The sequence below is a fragment of the Balaenoptera musculus genome, chromosome 10, assembly GCF_009873245.2.
Source record: "Balaenoptera musculus isolate JJ_BM4_2016_0621 chromosome 10, mBalMus1.pri.v3, whole genome shotgun sequence".
In the NCBI taxonomy this organism is placed as follows: Eukaryota; Metazoa; Chordata; class Mammalia; order Artiodactyla; family Balaenopteridae; genus Balaenoptera; species Balaenoptera musculus.
In genome coordinates this window covers 44,497,361-44,512,789 of record NC_045794.1, presented here as the reverse complement: position 1 = coordinate 44,512,789, position 15,429 = coordinate 44,497,361, and the positions used below count along the sequence as shown (strand labels likewise).

General features: G+C 51.4%; 3 protein-coding genes across 10 annotated transcripts; 1 reads left to right on the top strand and 2 right to left on the bottom strand.

The window, feature by feature from the left end:
- Positions 1-159: 159 nt before the first annotated feature.
- On the bottom strand, positions 160-4,627 carry LOC118902000 (transmembrane protein 198-like). Of its 5 annotated transcripts, none has more exons than XM_036865857.1 (5): positions 4,438-4,627; positions 3,169-3,428; positions 1,997-2,578; positions 1,392-1,552; positions 160-1,269 (listed from the first exon to the last, which is right to left on the bottom strand). In XM_036865857.1, the coding sequence occupies exons 2-5, from the start codon at positions 3,341-3,343 to the stop codon at positions 1,132-1,134; spliced, it is 1,056 nt and encodes a 351-aa protein (XP_036721752.1). In that variant the 5' UTR covers positions 3,344-3,428; positions 4,438-4,627; the 3' UTR covers positions 160-1,131. The 5 variants fall into 5 exon arrangements, with proteins under 5 accessions (XP_036721752.1, XP_036721753.1, XP_036721757.1 ...); XM_036865858.1 differs by having other exon boundaries at positions 1,392-1,549; XM_036865862.1 differs by lacking the exon at positions 1,392-1,552.
- A 303-nt stretch (positions 4,628-4,930) lies between these two features.
- DNAJC14 (DnaJ heat shock protein family (Hsp40) member C14) lies at positions 4,931-12,653 on the top strand. Of its 2 annotated transcripts, XM_036865851.1 has the most exons (8): positions 4,931-4,979; positions 5,515-6,032; positions 6,475-7,940; positions 10,078-10,184; positions 10,395-10,514; positions 10,859-11,019; positions 11,099-11,201; positions 11,411-12,653. In XM_036865851.1, exons 3-8 carry the CDS (start codon positions 6,531-6,533, stop codon positions 11,619-11,621), a joined length of 2,112 nt encoding a protein of 703 aa, XP_036721746.1. In that variant the 5' UTR covers positions 4,931-4,979; positions 5,515-6,032; positions 6,475-6,530; the 3' UTR covers positions 11,622-12,653. The 2 variants fall into 2 exon arrangements, with proteins under 2 accessions (XP_036721746.1, XP_036721748.1); XM_036865853.1 differs by lacking the exon at positions 4,931-4,979 and having other exon boundaries at positions 5,445-6,032.
- On the bottom strand, positions 12,597-15,404 carry ORMDL2 (ORMDL sphingolipid biosynthesis regulator 2). Of its 3 annotated transcripts, none has more exons than XM_036865864.1 (4): positions 15,123-15,404; positions 14,016-14,190; positions 13,693-13,844; positions 12,597-13,079 (listed from the first exon to the last, which is right to left on the bottom strand). In XM_036865864.1, exons 1-4 carry the CDS (start codon positions 15,254-15,256, stop codon positions 12,944-12,946), a joined length of 597 nt encoding a protein of 198 aa, XP_036721759.1. In that variant the 5' UTR covers positions 15,257-15,404; the 3' UTR covers positions 12,597-12,943. The 3 variants fall into 3 exon arrangements, with proteins under 3 accessions (XP_036721759.1, XP_036721761.1, XP_036721760.1); XM_036865866.1 differs by having other exon boundaries at positions 14,016-14,876; positions 15,123-15,199; XM_036865865.1 differs by having other exon boundaries at positions 12,948-13,079; positions 13,652-13,844.
- Positions 15,405-15,429: the final 25 nt, after the last annotated feature.

The window sequence follows — 15,429 nt, the reverse complement described above, 5'->3', positions numbered from 1 at the left end:
TCCTCTGGCTGTGCGTGTGCAGCTCCTACGGTAGTCCAGTCTGATAAAGGTACCCTCATCAGATCTTTAAGGGACAGAGGACTTGTCAGTATGGCTAACCCTTTGTTCTGGGGTGCAAAGAAAGAAAAGAGCAGCAACAGTAGAGGCTGGACTCCCTGGTTCAATGTTCAATGCCATTTTATTCACATGCTCCCGTGTTCTTCCTCCCTCCCATCATAACCTTGCTTCCCCGGGGCAGGGACATATCTTCCTTCATGCTGTCTGGGGAACCAGGGAACAGACTTTGGGCAGGAGAATCAGGGGTAGTGGAGAGTTAGAATGGGTTAGTGGCTGGGACAATGTTCTGGTTAAGGAGATTAGTGTCACCTATAACGAGAGGCAGAGAAGGCACTTGTCTTTCACGCAGCCCTGAAGACCAGGCTCCTTTGGGCAAAAGGGCAAGACTCTGGCATGTGGGCCAATGCTCTCTCCTTGGAGCAAGAAGCCAGCTTTGGGGGAAGGTGGGTGCTGAGCCAGGCACTGCCCTGTGGTCTTCCCCACATTAAGAAGAAAGGAAAGGGAAGCACCATGGAGGACAGTACCCCCAACTGAGGTAGGAGAAGGGGGCTTGAGCCTACAGGGTCCAGAGGGAAAGGCTAACCAGGAACCCAACTGCCCCCTAATGAGGGACCTGGGGATTAGGGATCCTTGAGCTCCTCTGTTGCCCTTCTCCCCATCAAAAAGCTATCAAGTGCTTTAGGGGGCTTCCTGATTTTCTATAGGTCCTACAAAAACAAAACCCCTTATTTTACCATTGTGAGGCACACTGAGGCGGGTATATAGAAGGCTATTTGGGTAACGGTCCTCCTTGGTTTGGTTTGGAGGGAATTAGGGAGTCAGTTACTTTAGGGACCAAGGCACCTCTATTACTGGACAGAGGTAGGTACTCATATTTCCATTCCTCTCCCTTCTCCACAAGATTCCTCTCTATCTGTACCTAAAACATATCCCTACAGGGCTGCTCTGGGTTGGAGCACAGATTCCATCCCCAAGAGGTGGGGAAGTTTGTGTTGGATCCTGTGGGCCTAGGCCCTGCCCACCTAGTGTTCCCAGGCCCTTGCTAGGGGTGAGGGCATCAGTGGAGGTTTAGGCTCAGGTCCGGGTGGAACCAGAAGGTGTGGTGAGGGGTACAGTGGAACCACAGTCAGAATCCAGGTCCAGGACAGTGTGGGGAGCTGTGGCCTGGGTGCCTGGTCCCAGCTGGCGCTCTCGAAGGCTCTGGAGATAGCTCTGGAGGGGCACAGGGCAGAGAGGGCAGAAGAAAGGGGCTGGATCAGAGCCCCCCTCCACCCTAAGCATCCCCATGTGCCCTCTCTCCCATGCCCCTGAGCACCCCCTACCCCTCCACTCACTGGAGCCAGACTGTCAGCAGGGCTCCGGGCGCTGGGGTGGAGCGGGCGCCGGTAGCTGCCCTCACAGAGCCCCACCCCAGGGGAGGTCCGGTGCCACTTAGCCTCTTGCTGACGGATCCGAAGGAGTTGGAGATGCCTTCGCTGGTGGCTCAAGACCACTGCTTGGGAGGGGGCAGTACAGACTCAGGGAGGCCTCTTAAGACTCTGAAACCCACCCCCAAATACACTCATACTCTAGAGAAACCCATTCAGTCTCCCTGTTACGTCTCTCTCAAATCTCATTTCCCCCCCAGTTATTCTAAAGAAACTTTTCTTTGTAATCCTCCTACCCTTTCCTTCTGGACTTCCCTGACATCTTCCTTTCCTTCCATATCAGTCCCCAATAACTCTTCCCTGCTCCCCCCCACCGACAATGACTCTTCTCATTCTTACCCAGAACTCTGGGTCCTCCAACTCTAACTTTCTTCAGTGCCCTGCCCCATTCACCTTAGACACCTCTGCCTTTTGCCTCAAGTGTATTTTCCCCCTTCCCCTCCTCAAGTCTGGGAACCAGGGACATGAGAAGGCACAGGTTGGCTGCTTTCTGTACCATGGCAGTAACTCACCATTGGTGTGGCCTCCACGTTCCTCATCCATGAGCTTCCACTGGGCCAGGGCCCCAAGGGCCCCCAGGGCTGGCCAGGTCCCCAGCAAGACCCAGCTATACCAGCAGAGAGGAGGCAAGGCTGGAAGTGCCTGCAAGCGCTGGCCCAGCCGACTGCCCAGTGCCAGCCCCTCCAGGAAGTAGTCAGCACAGGCCACCAGCACCGCAGCACCCAGCAGGGCTGTGCCCAGAACTGTGAATGGACGTGGCCACCGAAGCGTGAGCAGGGCTCCCAGCAGTGCCAGCCCCACCAGCCCCCCAGCCGGCACCCAGGCTGAAGGTGGTTGGTAGATGGGCTCAGTGCCCAGCAGGACCCCGGCGCCCAGGGTTAGGCCTAGCAGGAGACCAGTCAGGAAGAGACCGACACTGCGAACCAGCATGGTGACTAGGCCGCAGAGGAGTCCGATGCCTAGCGCAATGCCCGCGCTCACCTCCAGGCTCAGCTGTGTCTCTAGCACACGCTCCTTGTGGCACAGCAGGAAGATCACCAGGGCTCCTGATAGCAGGCCGGAGAGAAACATCACTGCCTTGAAGCAGCGGTAGCCTGGGAAGGGAGGCAGGAGGCACTGAGAGGCAGAAAGAGGTCTCCAGGGATGGCTCTGATGAATCAGAAAGGAGAGGACTGGCTGACCAGAGGAGCAGAAGGCAGGAGCAGCACACACAGGGACCTCAAGGCAAAGGGCAGAAAGGGATCATCTAGGGAGGGTAGGGACTTTTCAGGAACTGAGAGGGGATGGGAGAGCAAATCAGGAGGTAAGACGGATGCATTGAGGGGAGTAAGTACAGAAACAAGGTTTCGTCCTTCCAGGGATGGCAGACGGGAAGAAATCGGCACAGGCTGATTCAGATTATTGGGGAAGGGTGAAGAAGCCTTAAGCATAGAGGGTAATTTGGGAATGGAATTCTGAGGTAGGAGGCAAGGGGAGGGCAAATGATAGTTGCCAGGGCTCAGAGCTGGAGGGTGTGGGCATGGGGGATGAAAAAGAGCTGGCAAGAGCAGATCAGCCACACTGAAGGTAGGCATCCCCTGACAGAGGAGAAGAGGTGGCTCAGGAGCAAAGGAGAAAGTTGGCATCATCCTTGAGGGTGACGGTCTTGGGCAGCTGCCCCCCAGAACCCTGGCCCTGCCCTCACCGAAGCAGCAGTAGATGATTCCAAAGCAGCAGCAAAGAGCACACACCAGGGCGGGTGCCAATTCAGGATTGTCCTGGGGTTCCAAGACACATCTTGGGTCTGGAGGCTCTGGGAGTTGTTGATTAAAGGGCCTGGGGTCAGAGGTCATGGCCAGGGGCAGCAAGGCTTCCTCCATGGCCGAAGAGAAGGTGGTCACAGAGAGGGAGGTCAGTGTCAGCTCCTCTCATCCATCCATGAATGTCTTGAGGGGGCTGGGAAACCTGCAAGGGGGTAGGGGGCAGGAACTCAGGTGCCCATGAATCTTGAGGACTCTGTACCTCTATTTCTTTTAAAGAAAGGCCAAATTCAGGACGGAGCTTAGCCCTGCTGGGGTAACTGAAGAAACCTACAGGACCAGGTTAAGGGGAGCCAGCTGTCTCTTTATCACCCTCTGAAACAAGGACATTAAGTAGAACTTCAAATCTTATAAAGGTAATGAGTCTTTGTCCCCTGGCTTTTCAGGGGGGGGTGGGAGCAGTAGGAAGTCCTCGGTCTGTGGAGGGAGGGGCCCAGGGGTACTAGTGAGCCTGGAGGCTAAAGACTCAGCAGCTTGTTCCAGCCGAAAAGAAAGCTTGCCCCATCTGCAGCTGGGACTCAAAATTATCACACCGGACTGGGAAGAATGGACTTAATAGAGGGGGGGAGAAGGAGAAGGAAGGGGAGAGAATGAATCATGGTGGGGGTCTCCCGACAGTTGCTCCAACCCAAGAGAAGGAAGAGGGGGAAAAATCAGACACCAAGAGTTTGGGACAAGGAATCCAGTAGAAAGCCACACTTTATCAGGGTTTTGAAGCCTTGGCTTCAGATGGAGGAGTTATTGGGGGAAGGGGCGTTCAGCCACAGTCCAACTCCCACGATCCCTCACGGACTAAGCAGGCACCTTGCCCACAGACAACATCTCACATCCTGGTAGTATTTTGCTCCTCCCCTCAGGACACTGGTGGGACTTTTCCTACCTCCCCCTTTCCCTTGGGGTGCCAGGGCTGCCAGTGGGATATGATCTCTGTTCCTGAAAGGAGAACACCAAGGAGGGGCTGGCAGTGGGGGCACTATGGGAGTGGGGTAGGGTGGGTGCAGGCACTTCCCTTCAGCTGTCTTCTTTTGGACATCAAGGTCTTAACAAGCAGGAGAGTTGGCTTGGGCAATCCCTGGGGTTTCTCTCCTCAATCCGCTTGGAAGTCTGGGGACTCTAAACAAGGAGAGGTTGGGGAGGGGGTGTTAACTACTCACCACCCTGTCAGGGCTGAGGAGAGGAGGGGGTAGATGTGCTTCCCTAGACCCCCAGCTGCATCCCTGCCCGGAGTCCTAGGCGTTCAGGCGGCTGTCGGGCGTGGGTACCCGCAGGGCCACTCTGTTCGTTGCCCCCTAAACTCTTGCAACTCGTAGCCCAAGCCCCGTGAGCTAAAAGCAACCAGCTTGGGGGCGGGGGGTGGGGGGTGGGGGTGGAGGAAGGGGACAGGGTGGGGGGGGTGACATCACGGGGCGGGACCCTCCAACTCTTTTCCCTGTGTGTGGGGGGACCCAGTTTGCCTACGGCTCTAGGCTGGGATCAGAGACCCCCTTCCATAGCAGGGAACGGTCTTGGGTGAACCACAAGAGGTTTGGGGAAAGGTCTCTGAATACTTAGGCGCTGACTCAACAACTAGAAGCTTTCAAAACCCCTACTGGTGTCCCAGCGCCCCCCTACTCCGGCTTGGTTTCTTCCACTTCCCAGAGAATTGGAGTATTGTCTTCTGGAGAACTTGGTGGTCGGGATCGGGGACCCCGGGAAGGTGCTCTTACTGGTCTGGGGGCGCCGACGAGGGGTTCATGGGTAGAAAAACTTGCGGAGCAAAGACGGGGTCTGGAAGGGGGACTAACGGAGAGGCGTGTGCAGAGGAGGGGACCGACAGAGAGGGTACCCAAGCCGGGTCTGAGTGGGGGCGGGGGCGCTTGTCAACGTCGACCGAACAGCTTGGTATGCAAACGAGATGCAAAGCAGCATGCAGATGAGTGCAGTGTTTTTTGGCACTCCGCTCGGGTCCTAAGCCCAGTGGAGCCACGCTCTCAGTCCTCCGGTCCCGCTTCGTGACGGGGACTGAGAGCTGCACCCAGAGGCGCGGATCCGGGCCGTGGGAGCTACAGTTATACGGGGCAGTTCGCCAGCTGGGTCAGGCGCGGTGGCGGGGGCGGGGGCGTGGGGGGGGCGGCGAGGGTTGGTGGGAAGAAAGGGGCAGTGTAGGAGGGCCAGGGCGGGGCCAGGCCCGGGGCGTCCTCCCCTCCGCTCCACCCCCGCATGATACAAAAGGGCCTCTGTCCTCATTACAGCAAGGGATCAGTGCGGTGGCTCCCCTACGCTCCCTGGTTTTGACTGCAAGGGAAAAAGACTGGCTCGGTGGCTTTCCTCTATCTCCCGGTCTCGGCACAAGCCCAAGAATACAGCCAGAGGAACCTGAGAATCTGCCCCCAGTCCGCAGGCACTGCTGCAGCGCCCACTTGCTTCGCTTCCAGTGGCGCAACCTTCGGGGATCCCACTTCAGCACGCGGAGGGCGGCAGCAGAGAGCCCTTTAAGGGGCGGGGCCAGTGCTTCCCCAGGACCGCCCCCACTGGTTCGACTCCGCGCTTGCAGCACTGGCTCGCGCCTCCGCCAACTGCTTTTACTTTTCCTTCCCGTGTCTTCCCCGGTGACCCCGGAAGTGGAAGTAGCCCCAGGTCGGCCGCCGCGGCGGGGACGGAAGGCGGAAGCAGAGAGTGAACGGGAGGCGGAGCCGGGGGAGCTGCTCTCGTAGCTCCCCCTGGCCCTCGGCCCAGCTGCTCGAGGGGGAGGAGTTACCTCCGCTCTTCGGTATGTTACCTTGGTCCCCTCTACCCAGCCCGAGGGTTCGCGGTTGTCTCTGTCAGGGGCAACCACAAGCTCCGCCCCCAGATTTTCCTTAAGGACCGCACGGTCCCCACCCTTTTCTGGCAGTCTGCGGCCCCCTTTCCGGTCGTCTTTCCCTTTTTCCCAAGAGTGACCCCAGGACCACACCCTTTGTTGTACCTCCCTTTTTCCCTGATTCAGCATTATAGCTTTCTGGAGAAAGAAAAAAAAAAATTTGGAGGAGGGGGGAGGGAGCAGGGTTGTCGTTAATGTAGTATTGGCTTTATTGCTGGGGTAATGAATGCCCAAAAGAACTCGGGAAAACAAGGGAGGTGGGTCCGTTAAATATATATCCCCAATTTAAGATTATGTAACCTCTCTCTTGGTCCTATCCTTGATCATCCCCACCTTGATACCTTTGTTACAGGCATCAGAACTTACCATGATGGCTGTGACCTAAAATCCTCAGGAAGCCCTGGGGTCATGGCCCAGAAGCACCCCGGAGAAGGAGGGTTGTGTGGAGCCCACCACAGTGGTGGTGCCTCCCTCAGGACTTTAGGACCCTCTGTGGACCCTGAAATACTTTCATTCTCAGGACTCAGGGACTCAGCTGGGCCTGCTCCTAATGGTACCCGCTGCCTCACAGAGCACTCTAGTCCTAAGTACACACAGCCCCCAAATCCGGCCCACTGGTCAGATCCAAGCCATGGCCCTCCAAGGGGTCCAGGACCCCCTAGGGATGGAGAGGACCCTGATCAGAGTGAGGCATCTTCAGAAGAGTCAGGAGTGGACCAGGAACTCTCCAGAGAGAATGAGGCTGGGTACCAGGAGGATGGGAACCCTTCTTTTCTTTCCATTCCACCTGCTTGTAACTGCCAGGGAACCCCTGGAATCCCTGAAGGGCCTTACTCTGAGGGAGGAGATAGCTCTTCTAGCAACTTTTGCCACCATTGTACCTCTCCAGCTTTGGGGGAAGATGAAGAGTTGGAAGAGGAATATGATGAGGAGGAACCTCTTAAGTTTCCCAGTGATTTTTCACGTGTGCCCAGTGGAAAGAAACCTGCACCCCGGAGACAACGGCACCGCGTTCCAGCCAAGGAGGATACTCGGGAGGGTGGACGCAGAGATCCCAGATCCCCTGGTCGACATCGGCTGGGTCGGAAACGGAGTCAGGCAGATAAGCGCAGAGGACTGGGATTGTGGGGAGCAGAGGAACTGTGTCAGCTTGGACAGGCAGGCTTCTGGTGGCTGATCGAACTGCTGGTATTAGTGGGGGAGTACGTGGAAACTTGTGGCCATCTCATCTGTGCATGCAGGCAGCTGAAAGGCAGTGATCTGGACCTTTTTTGGGTCTGGGTGGGAGTCTGGGCAGGGCGGCTGGGGGGCAGGGCCCAGGTGATGTTCCAGTTTCTGAGCCAAGGGTTTTGCTATGGGGCAGGGCTGTTCACCCGTTTTCTTAGGCTACTGGGTGCTTTGCTGCTCCTGGCTCTGGCCCTTTTGTTGGGCTGTCTACAGTTGGGCTGGCGGTTTCTGGTAGGACTGAGTGACCGGTTAGGCTGGAGGGGTAAAGCCACCTGGCTCTTCTCTTGGCTGGCTTCTCCCACCTGGCAGCGGTGCCTGATTCTGCTGAGAGAGAGCAGGCCGTGGCAGCAGCTGGTAAGAATAGTTCAGTGGGGTTGGCTGGAGTTGCCTTGGTTCAAGCAGAGGACCAATAGGCAGGGGAATGCACCTGTAGCTAGTGGTCGCTACTGCCAGCCTGAAGAGGAAGTGGCTCGACTGTTGACCATGGCTGGGGTTCCTGAGGATGAGCTAAACCCTTTTCATGTGTTGGGGGTTGAAGCCACAGCATCAGATGTTGAACTGAAGAAGGCCTATAGGCAGCTGGCAGTGATGGTGAGTACCCTTCCCCTGTTTCCAGTTCTTTGTTCCCATATTTTATTTTCTATTACAATTTTTGGGAGAGTGGAATAAAGGGAAGGCAGAGTAGAAAGTCAACTTGAAGACGAAGAGCATCTTTAATTCTTAGGAAAGAGTCATAAAGACTTTTCCCCCCTTTACTATGGGATCTGACTTTCCCTTGAAGATTTTTGTCATGAGATTCTTTTTCTTAATGAAAATCAACGAACCTGGTGTATTCGACAGTGTTGGACTCACTCAGCCTGGAATATCCAGGTGAAATCCCTCTGAGTAGGGTGGAGAAGAGACCTAGTCAGAAAGCCTGGCAGTTCTTCTCTCCTAAACAAATGAGTGTTTTTTGAATACAGGGAAATCCAACTGTCTGTCCCAGTGAGGCAAGTGTGCACTAGTGTGGGAACGTTCAGGGAGTACATGTGAGTGATTATTCCAGGACCAGGTGAGAGAAAACAGCTGTTTCAAGACCAACAACCCAGAGTGGGAAAGGGAAGGAGAATGGGACATAAATCTTGGAGAGGCATGTACATACGTTTTCATGTCATACATGAAAATATGGTTGCTTTTATTGGTAAGGGGGGTATAGTTGGGAGTTGTGACTTATCATACTCGAGGGAAATGGTTTAATACAAACATGCAATCAAATTGCTTTTAGAAATAGCTATTCAGATGCTATTTTTAGATATGCTATTTCTGTACAAGTAAAGCTATTATGAATATAAGTAATGTGTGTAAATTGCATTGGAGGCCTATTTGAGTGTATGGAACTTGACTGGTAAAATATCACAGTGTGTAAATTATCTCAGTGGTTGCATGACACTAAAGGGGAATGGGCAACCAAAGTTTCCATTAACCATTCAAGGCACAATAAAGTACCAGGCCTGTAACTTACCAGACGACTAAATTATCAATAGTTTGGTGGGAAATGTATGTCCCTTAGTGGATGGCCTGGGATATTCTGAGAGTGGGGAACAGTGTTCACACTCAAATTGTTACTAATGGTAGAGCTCTTTTCTCAGCTTCATGTCTTTTAGCAGACATCCTCTCTTGGGGAGTATCATTCAAAAATTCTCATTTTCAACTTACTTTCTTGAAGTAGAGCTGTAGTAAAGTTCCCTGATCCTCAGTAGACCTGCCCTACTATCCAAAGTTCTCCCTCTTGTTCTGGGCCAGAGTATCTGTGGGCTTCTTTTTTTGGCCGTGCCACACGGCATGTGGCACCTTAGTTCCCCGACCAGCGATTGAACCCGTGCCCCTTGCGTTGGAAGCGCAGAGTCTTAATCACTGGGCCACCAGGCAAGTCCCTGTGGGCTTCCTTTATACAACCTCTCACTGCCTTTATTAGGCCCTAAATTGACCATTACCCACATTCTATAAGTTTGGGAATGTGAGAGATTTAACAGCATTCTGTTTACTTGGCCTCAGTCAAGAGACTAGCTTTATCTCTGTTTTTGGTGTATGAGGATGGGAACAATCAGGAAGCTGTAGGAAGTGAGGATATTATTTGTCTTGGAGAAAAGGGTGAAAAGAGGATAAAAAGCCTGTGAGGATCGTGGTATGTTATCAATATTTCACTCTTGGGACAGAAAGGCAAACTACTGTAGGAAGTTCTGAGTAGATATGAGAATTTCCTAGTTAGAAAATAGAGTTTGAGTATGTTGGAGCTCTTAACTTTATGACTGACAATAAAGTTAAAATATGAGGGTTTAGTATGTGTGTGCCAGGTAGGCACACACATACTAAACCAACCATCCCTGCTTGCCTGGGATTGAAAGGTTTCCTGAGACATGAAATTTCAGTGCTAAAACTGGGACAATCCCAGGCACACTGGGATGGTAGATCGCCATGGTGCCAGATTCTGTGCCATATGCTTCATGTGTATTCTCATTTAATACTCCCAACAATCCATGATAGATAAAATATTCTAGGTCATATAGCTAATAAGTGACAGAGCTGGGACTTAAACCCAGATCTGTCTGCAGAGCCACAGCAGTTAACCATTAAGCTATATTGACTCTTCAAAAGGGTGGTGAAGGAGAACCCTTTGATATGAGGTTATTTTGACCCAAAATAGGGAGAGGGTTGGAATGGATATGTGATGAAATCTGTGTTTTGGTAGGTTCATCCTGACAAAAATAATCATCCCCGGGCTGAGGAGGCCTTCAAGGTTTTGCGGGCAGCTTGGGACATTGTCAGCAACCCTGAAAGACGGAAGGAATATGAGATGTAAGTTGGAGCTAGGAAATTGTCAGGTGGGGTAAATGAATAATCTTCAATAGCAGAGATCATTGGACTTGTGGATGGAGGCTCTCTGAGGCAGAGAGAACTGAGGTGGCTTGTCTAGCTGGCCAGGGGCCTCAAGAAGCCAATAGATCTGTCTCCCTTTGTCCCTCACTCAATACCCTCTGACTTATTACAAAGCCTTTTTTCTCTCAGGAAGCGAATGGCAGAAAATGAGCTGAGCCGGTCAGTGAATGAGTTTCTGTCCAAGCTGCAGGACGACCTCAAAGAAGCAATGAATACTATGATGTGCAGCCGATGCCAGGGAAAGCATAGGTATGATTTAAATAGGACAGGAGTGGGACAGCGATTGGGTAGCTAAAAACCTTCCTTGTATTGTCGGTAGTTGTGGGATCCAGATGGTAAGTAACAAGACCCTGAGGTTTCTACTTTTGCCATATTGTTAAGAGATTGAGGATTTGAATTAGCAAGAAGAAAAGATAATAGTTCTAGCTTTAAGATAGAAGGTTGAGGGCAGGGTGCACGTAGGCATTTGTAACAACTGAGTCAGTAACCATATTTGTCAGTAATGATGAGATGTCAGTAATGGAGACTACAGCAATGCTCTAGGTAAGCTTCTTGATAGATTATTAAGGAACTGTCCTTTTGTTGGATTGCAGGAGGTTTGAAATGGATCGGGAACCTAAGAGTGCCAGATACTGTGCTGAGTGTAATAGGCTGCATCCTGCTGAGGAAGGAGACTTTTGGGCAGAGTCAAGCATGTTGGGCCTCAAGATCACCTACTTTGCGCTGATGGATGGAAAGGTGTATGACATCACAGGTACACTGTCCTCTGGAAGTATGGGCTCATAGATCCTCAGAACTGTGATATTTTGGCTAATTATCTCTCATGCTTGCAGAGTGGGCTGGATGCCAGCGTGTGGGAATCTCCCCAGATACCCACAGAGTCCCCTATCACATCTCATTTGGTTCACGGATGCCAGGCACCAGTGGGCGGCAGAGGTAGGTGGTATTCCTCTCAATAATCTATCCACTATTCTAGTTCTGAACATGGTTTCATGACATGCTGTTTAGGACATGTAGGTGTCTCACCCTTTAAGAAGTTTGGGAACTGACTCAGTATATCTTTAAAATAGGTATAAATAGGTAACATAGGTAACCATTTGACTCCAATATCTCTTGCTTCATCATGTCTTCTGTTTTCCTCTCAGAGCTACCCCAGATGCCCCTCCTGCTGACCTTCAGGATTTCTTGAGCCGGATCTTTCAAGTACCCCCAGGCCAGATGTCCAACGGGAACTTCTTTGCAGCTCCTCAGCCGGGCCCTGGGGCCACTGCAGCCTCCAAGCCCAACAGCACAGTACCCAAGGGAGAAGCCAAACCGAAGCGGCGGAAGAAAGTGAGGAGGCCCTTCCAACGTTGACACCCCCTCTCTTTCCTCAAATCAATGTCAGGGAGTCAAAAGGGCTGTGTACAGCACAGGATGGAGTTTGATTTGTTTATTTTTAAATATTTAAACAAGGGAAAATTTTAAGCTCAAATTGTTCACTCAGTACTTACAGCAAGCCCTGGAACCACTCTCCCTCCTCCACCAGCACCCAGGAACTGAATCTTGTCTTCTGACAATACCAAAGAAATAGGGGGTGGCTAGAACAAAGAACCTAGGGCCTGGACCTGGGCTGGACGATATCTCCCATAGTAGTGTGGGAACTGGGTATTTCCCTGGGGTCTGTATGCCTTTTCTTGTCTTTTGCTTCTACAGCAGATGACACCTTCCCCCCTCTTTTTAAACGTGTCTGTATTATTTCTTGACCCATTTCAGGAGGGAGCCCCCTCCTTTGCCCCAATATACTAGTAAAAAGACAGAACGAGAAAGCATGTAACCCTAATTATAGGAGATAAGAGTTCAGAGAGCGGGAACTCTCACCTTGTGGGTAATCACCCAACTTCGTGCTTGTTGCTGCAGGGATGGCCAAAACTAATAATTTTTAAAAAACAGATTCACGCTCTCTGCCCTTGGGTGAGGGGGAAGGATAGAGGGGCTCCTGGCAGCCCCCTTATGATCCAAGGGTTTGTATTTTTTTAAGTTTGTTCATATTTGTATGTACATATCTATTTAAAGCCAGGGGATTATCTTTCTATAAATACATAACTGGCAACCTGTATCTTCCCTCTCTTCTTTGCCCATATAGCTGAAGCCCTTTTTTTTTCATTTGAGAATCTTTTCCCTCCTAAGTGTTAGCTGAGAGTGAAGGGCACCTCCTACTGGACCAAGGGAGAGGGGACAAAAAAACCTTAGAGAAATTTTGTAGTTCTGTAAGTCATTGTTGCATCTTTCTTCCCCAGCCTTATGAAGACATCTCCCTACCCTTCCTGCTGACCAAACTGTAGCCATATCTGAAAAAAATTACCTTTATTATAAGGAAAATACACAGTAAAACAGAGCTGGAAGGTGGTGGGAGTGGATGATATGGAAAAACTTAATCAACCAAAAAGCTGCCCAAACATGGCTTCCTGCTGTGGAGAGTGATTTGCCCCTTACTTCACCTGTCTTTCCTGAGTCAAAGAAACCTGCTCCTAGCAGGGCTGGGCCCAGGGAACCCCATTTTCCAATGAAAATTTGGGAGTTTGAGTTTCCACTGGGAGTTTGGGAAACATAGTTCTCAGGCTTTCAAGATATAGAAGACAGTATAGAAAAAGGAGGGATGTTACATCCCTTTGTTCCAACGTCCCCAGCCCCATTCCTCAGTATTTGTTGATGCCAAAGAGACGGACCCCATGGAATTGGGGCAACTTGGGCAGCAGTACACTAAGCAGTGAGGCTGTGTTGATGAGGAAATGAGCAGCATCATACTTGGTGTAGAAGCTGGCCAGGAGGTAGCTGGGGAGAGAAGAAATAGGTTGAGTGAAGTTGGCCTTCCCTATCCATATTCAGGCCTTTGCAGCAACTTTCTCTTCTATTTTACATGACCAGTTTTACTGCATGCAGTCCTAGGATATCTGAAAATATTCCAGCTATATTAACAGTATTTACTTTGGGGTTGGGGAGATAATCGGATAGCACCTTTAACTGGAGATCTATAAATTAGTTTGTGTTTTTTTTTTTATTGTTAATGACAGGTGGCAAATGACAGCTGAAGCAGTTTCAGCCTATATGACTGTTAGAATCCTTTTTGCTTCCACTTCTCAGTTAGTTCTTACAGATTCACGTCAGGTCTGCCTTTATTTAGTCACTTCTTTTGGAAGTGTAAAATAATTTGTTTTACTTGGTGTTTTATCTTTTCTCAGTCCCGTCTCCATTCCCCTACCACCAAGGAGGCAGCAAGTAATGCTTGATTACTGTCTTCTACTTTTTACTGTTCTCTCCAGATTTAGACCTAGTATATCATATCTTCACAGGGTCTAAGTGAGTAGAAGTCTGCTTTTTAAAAGATTCCCTGTGGACCTTTGTACCTGGCTTTTGAAGCATCTCCCGTATCTCCCCCTGGACTCACAGTACAATGGGAGAGATGCTGAGGAATTTTCGGGAAGAGGTAAATTGGAGCCCGTAGTCCATCTGTTCCCAGTGTGTCAGTAGCCGAGCCTTTCCTTGGTCAGGGGTCTCAAAGGGTGTCCCTTTCACCGTATGTAGGAAGACATACATAGCCTGGGAGGAGGGAAGGGGGCAGTGTGAGGGGGGCAGAAAGCAGTCCTTCAGCCCAAGAAGTATGCTAAGATCCCAAAAGGAAGACAGAAATCCCCAAATAATTGGTGATTTTATTTTGTTTTTGGTTGGGAAAAGCCTGGGGTGGGTAAAAGGTCATGGTTTAGTGCTCACCAAGTTATGGATGACGTTGGTCAGGGTCCAGACAACAGGAATGCTGAAGAAGGGGATGCTGAGTAGGACCACATGCAGCAGTCCTACCAAGATGATGTAGGCCAGCCAGATGCCCCGGCTATTCATCACTCGAGTGTTGGGGTTCACTTCGCTGTGTGCCACCCCCACATTCATCCTACCACAGCGGGGGATCAGGCAGGAGTCCAGCTTAATTTCCTCTCAACCCCTCTTTGAGTTTGTTCTTCGAAGTTGTCCCCTGAACAGCCCAAATCCCCCGGACTCTATTGGGAATGAGAGAACTTCCCCATCATGCACAAAGGAAAAACTGAAGACTTGGGGAAAAAAACTTAGAAGGCAAGAAGAGTCCTCTCTACATCTTAGAGACATATTATGGTAATCTTTCTTCTGATCCTTACACTTCAACTGTAACTTGAAGGAGTAAGCATAGGCTGGGTGTGCTTCAAGGAGCAAGGGAAACAGAAGTATGTCACTTTACTTTCCTGAGGAAGTTAATAAGGAACCGTGAAGACATTAGGTACACCCAAAATTCCAGAAGAGGGTCATGGGAAACAATCAAGGAACCACTAAGGAAGGTTGAGGGGGTAAAGCTACCTTTTCTAATGTATTCTAACCCCACCTTTTCCTCGGGGGCTTGCCTCTCCTGTGTCATCTCCTTGGCACGTAAGCACGCAGCATCCTAATTCTTTCTCTCAAGCGTGGGGTGCTGCAAGAATGTGCCCAGGGCTTTTGCACTGAACTAGGAAGGGACGTGAGCTGAGCGTCTCGAGAGATGGAGCCCTAGTCCCGCCTCCAGGGCGGCTATGATGGTCGGAACTTGGCCGTTTTAAAATCGTGCTCGCCCTAAAGTTGATGACGCCTGGTTAAGAAGCAGCTCTGGCCCGCCCTCTACCTAAAATTCCCTAAACCCTAGTGCTGAATCCGCCCCTTGCTCCCCCAGGCTCCCTCTCTCCTTCGTCGGCTCCCCTCAGGGCTGTCGTCTTCGCCCCTCTCTCGGTCTATCGTTCGCCGCCGCTCCACCTCCCCCCACCCCCTTTCGCTTCCCACCATTTTTCCTTAGTACCGCTTCCCAGTCTCCCGTAACCCTACCTGCCAGCTTCGGAAGCCCGTCCAGCTTGGGGCGCGGCGCTTGCTTCTACACCTGCGGTCTCCAGGAAGCAGCGGCCCCGGCCCATCTGCGCTCTCCCTATTGGTGAAGCGGAGTCAGCGTTGCCACCACCCATTGGCTGGCGGTCCGCCACCGGGACGCACAATTGGTCACCATTTCCGTCCTTCGGGATGTGCCGAACCTGCCCTTCTCCAGGTCCCAGCTTTTGAGAGAGGTGGGGAAAGCCGCTAGAGGAGTGAGGGCGACTCCAGCTATTGACTAATGGAAAGAGTTGATGGTAGGAGGCGG

Coding starts and splice junctions, on each gene's coding strand:
- LOC118902000 (XM_036865857.1), bottom strand. CDS start 3,343: ATGGAGGAAGCCTTGCTGCCCCTGGCCATGACCTCTGACCCCAGGCCC. Junction 1,553..1,996: donor ACGTGGAGGCCACACCAATG/GTGAGTTACTGC, acceptor CCCCCTCCCAAG/CAGTGGTCTTGAGCCACCAG. Junction 1,270..1,391: donor CTGCTGACAGTCTGGCTCCA/GTGAGTGGAGGG, acceptor GTGCCCCTCCAG/AGCTATCTCCAGAGCCTTCG.
- DNAJC14 (XM_036865851.1), top strand. CDS start 6,531: ATGGCCCAGAAGCACCCCGGAGAAGGAGGGTTGTGTGGAGCCCACCAC. Junction 7,941..10,077: donor ATAGGCAGCTGGCAGTGATG/GTGAGTACCCTT, acceptor GTGTTTTGGTAG/GTTCATCCTGACAAAAATAA. Junction 11,020..11,098: donor AAAGGTGTATGACATCACAG/GTACACTGTCCT, acceptor TCATGCTTGCAG/AGTGGGCTGGATGCCAGCGT.
- ORMDL2 (XM_036865864.1), bottom strand. CDS start 15,256: ATGGGTGGTGGCAACGCTGACTCCGCTTCACCAATAGGGAGAGCGCAG. Junction 14,191..15,122: donor CGGGCTTCCGAAGCTGGCAG/GTAGGGTTACGG, acceptor CCGCTGTGGTAG/GATGAATGTGGGGGTGGCAC. Junction 13,080..13,692: donor AGCATCTCTCCCATTGTACT/GTGAGTCCAGGG, acceptor TTCTCTCCCCAG/CTACCTCCTGGCCAGCTTCT.